The sequence below is a fragment of the Etheostoma cragini genome, chromosome 11 (assembly GCF_013103735.1).
Source record: "Etheostoma cragini isolate CJK2018 chromosome 11, CSU_Ecrag_1.0, whole genome shotgun sequence".
Classification (NCBI taxonomy): domain Eukaryota; kingdom Metazoa; phylum Chordata; class Actinopteri; order Perciformes; family Percidae; genus Etheostoma; species Etheostoma cragini.
Window position 1 is genome coordinate 793,608 of NC_048417.1, and position 2,243 is coordinate 795,850.

The following is a 2,243-nucleotide window of genomic DNA, read 5'->3' on the forward strand; positions in this document are numbered from 1 at the left end:
GTACACGTCTTATATCTCTATGTACACGTCTTATCTCTATGTACACGTCTTATATCTCTATGAACACGTCTTATCTCTTGTTTCTCTATGTACACGTCTTATATCTCTATGTACACGTCTTGTATCTCTATGTACACGTCTTATATCTCTATGTACACGTCTTATATCTCTATGTACACGTCTTGTATCTCTATATACACGTCTTGTATCTCTATGTACACGTCTAATATCTCTATGTACACGTCTTATCTCTATGTACACGTCTTATATCTTTATGTGCACGTCTTATATCTCTATGTACACGTCTTGTTTCTTACATCAAGAGGCGTGAACTGAAGGTTTTGCCATGGCCTTTACAATCTCCTGACCTCAACATAATGTAAATCTATGGATAGACCTTAAAGGACCAGAAACCTCAAAGAACTGGAAGACTTCTGGAAGGAGATTGGGCGAAGATACCTCAAACAAGGGGGGGGGGGGGGTTACAAGGTTTTAACTCTGCAGGGGGCCCAAACGTCTGCAGACGCCATTTTTTAGTTTTCTGTTATTTTGAAAGTGAAAGTTTTTTTGACATATTACACGAATGTCTAATCTGTCATTTGATGCCTTTTGGAGATTTTCCATCTTTTCTTGGCTTCTTTAGGCTCATTAATACACATTTTTACCTGGGGGGCCAAACTTTTGAGCCCCACTTTGAACCCTAACTCTATGTACACGTGTTATATCTCTATGTACACGTCTTATACCTGTCTGTATGTACGTGTGTGTATTTGTACCTCGTAGACGTGTACTATGAGCGGTCCGATGTCATCTCCGACCACAGGAGGTTCTTTAGTTTTCCAGTTGGCGATGGGAAGCAGAACCTGACCGGGGGACGACGTCCTGGAGACAGAAACACACACAGATTATTATTAGATATTATATTATATTAAAGTATTATTACGTATTACAGCTACTGTAAGGTTCCAATGGGAGTTACTTAATGAAAACACAATCAGATATTTTAATCAAATCAGAATACGTTTGGAACAAAATGTCCAGTTGTGTGTGTGTGTGTGTGTGTGTGTGTGTGTGTGTATTTGTGTGCGTATGTGTGTCTCTGTGTGTGTGTGTGTTACCCTCTGATGGAGACTTTAGCGAGGACAGCCAGGCTGGTGACGCTGGACACCCGAGGACTCGTGTTGTCGAACTGATTCGAGCTGAAACACAGATAGGAAACGTAATCAGTCGTCACGTCAACATGATTAAAACTACAAAAGACCCGTCAGACAGAGACGTCTCTCGTCACGTCTTCAATCTCAGAGTCCTGACTCGTATCTACAAGATGTCCGACAGCTTTGAGACCGTCAGAATAGAACAGAAAGTCTTTATTGTCTTGTACACAAGCGCAGTACCTGTGCAACTAGACTGAAGCAAAACCTTTACAGTGATGACGCAAAATATAAAATATAAGAGTATAAAGTATAGGTAGAGCAGATACAAGTTATATCAGTGTGTTTTTGTGTCTGTGTGTGTGTATCTGTGTGTTTTTGTGTTTGTGTGTGTGTCCCACCGAGACGTTGAGTGGGAATGGGGGTGGGGGGTGGGGGCTGGTGCACAGTCCTGAGTCCTGAGAACTTTATGCATATATTAAATAACTTTGGATACACATTATTTTTTCATATAAAATGTTCAGTAAATTTATTTTTTTTTGGGCTGATGAAAATGTCAACATTAAAAATATCAACAAACTTTGGAAAAAAAACACAAAAGAAATTGAAAAAAAAAGCACCCACAACATTGAAAAGTGACAAAAATGTCAGAAAAAGTGAAAAAATGTCAGAAAAAGTCACAGAAATATTGAAAAATGTGACAATATCAGAAAAAGTGACAAAATGTCAGAAAAAGTGACAAAAAAATGAATAAAGTGACAAAAATGTCAAAGAAAATGACAAAAATGTCAGAAAAAGTGACAACAAAATGAAAACGTGACAAAAAAATGAAAAAAGTGTAAGAAATGTCAGAAAAATTGACAAAAATATTGAAAAACGTGACAATAATATCAGAAAAAGTGACAAAATATCAGAAAAAGTTAGGAAAAAATTGAAAAAATGACAAACATTTTTACATAAGCGACAAAAATGTAACAAAAAGGCAAAAATGTAAAAATAAAGTGACAAAATGTTAGAAAATTTGACAAACGGCAACCGAAACCTGTCATTAACATACCTCGGTCTCCCTCGGTTCCCCCCTCCCACGGAAAC

The 2,243-nt window shown here is 37.6% G+C and overlaps 1 protein-coding gene across 1 annotated transcript in view; it reads right to left on the reverse strand.

Annotated features, from left to right (window-relative positions):
- The window catches only part of LOC117953077 (integrin alpha-V-like), a 26,865-nt gene that overhangs the window by 7,142 nt on the left and 17,480 nt on the right, over nucleotides 1-2,243 (reverse strand). The window contains exons 6-7 of the mRNA XM_034885793.1: nucleotides 1,119-1,199; nucleotides 777-882 (exon numbers count right to left, since the gene is read on the reverse strand). Of these exons, the coding sequence (XP_034741684.1) occupies nucleotides 777-882; nucleotides 1,119-1,199 (187 nt within the window). The remainder of the gene's footprint in view (nucleotides 1-776; nucleotides 883-1,118; nucleotides 1,200-2,243) is intronic.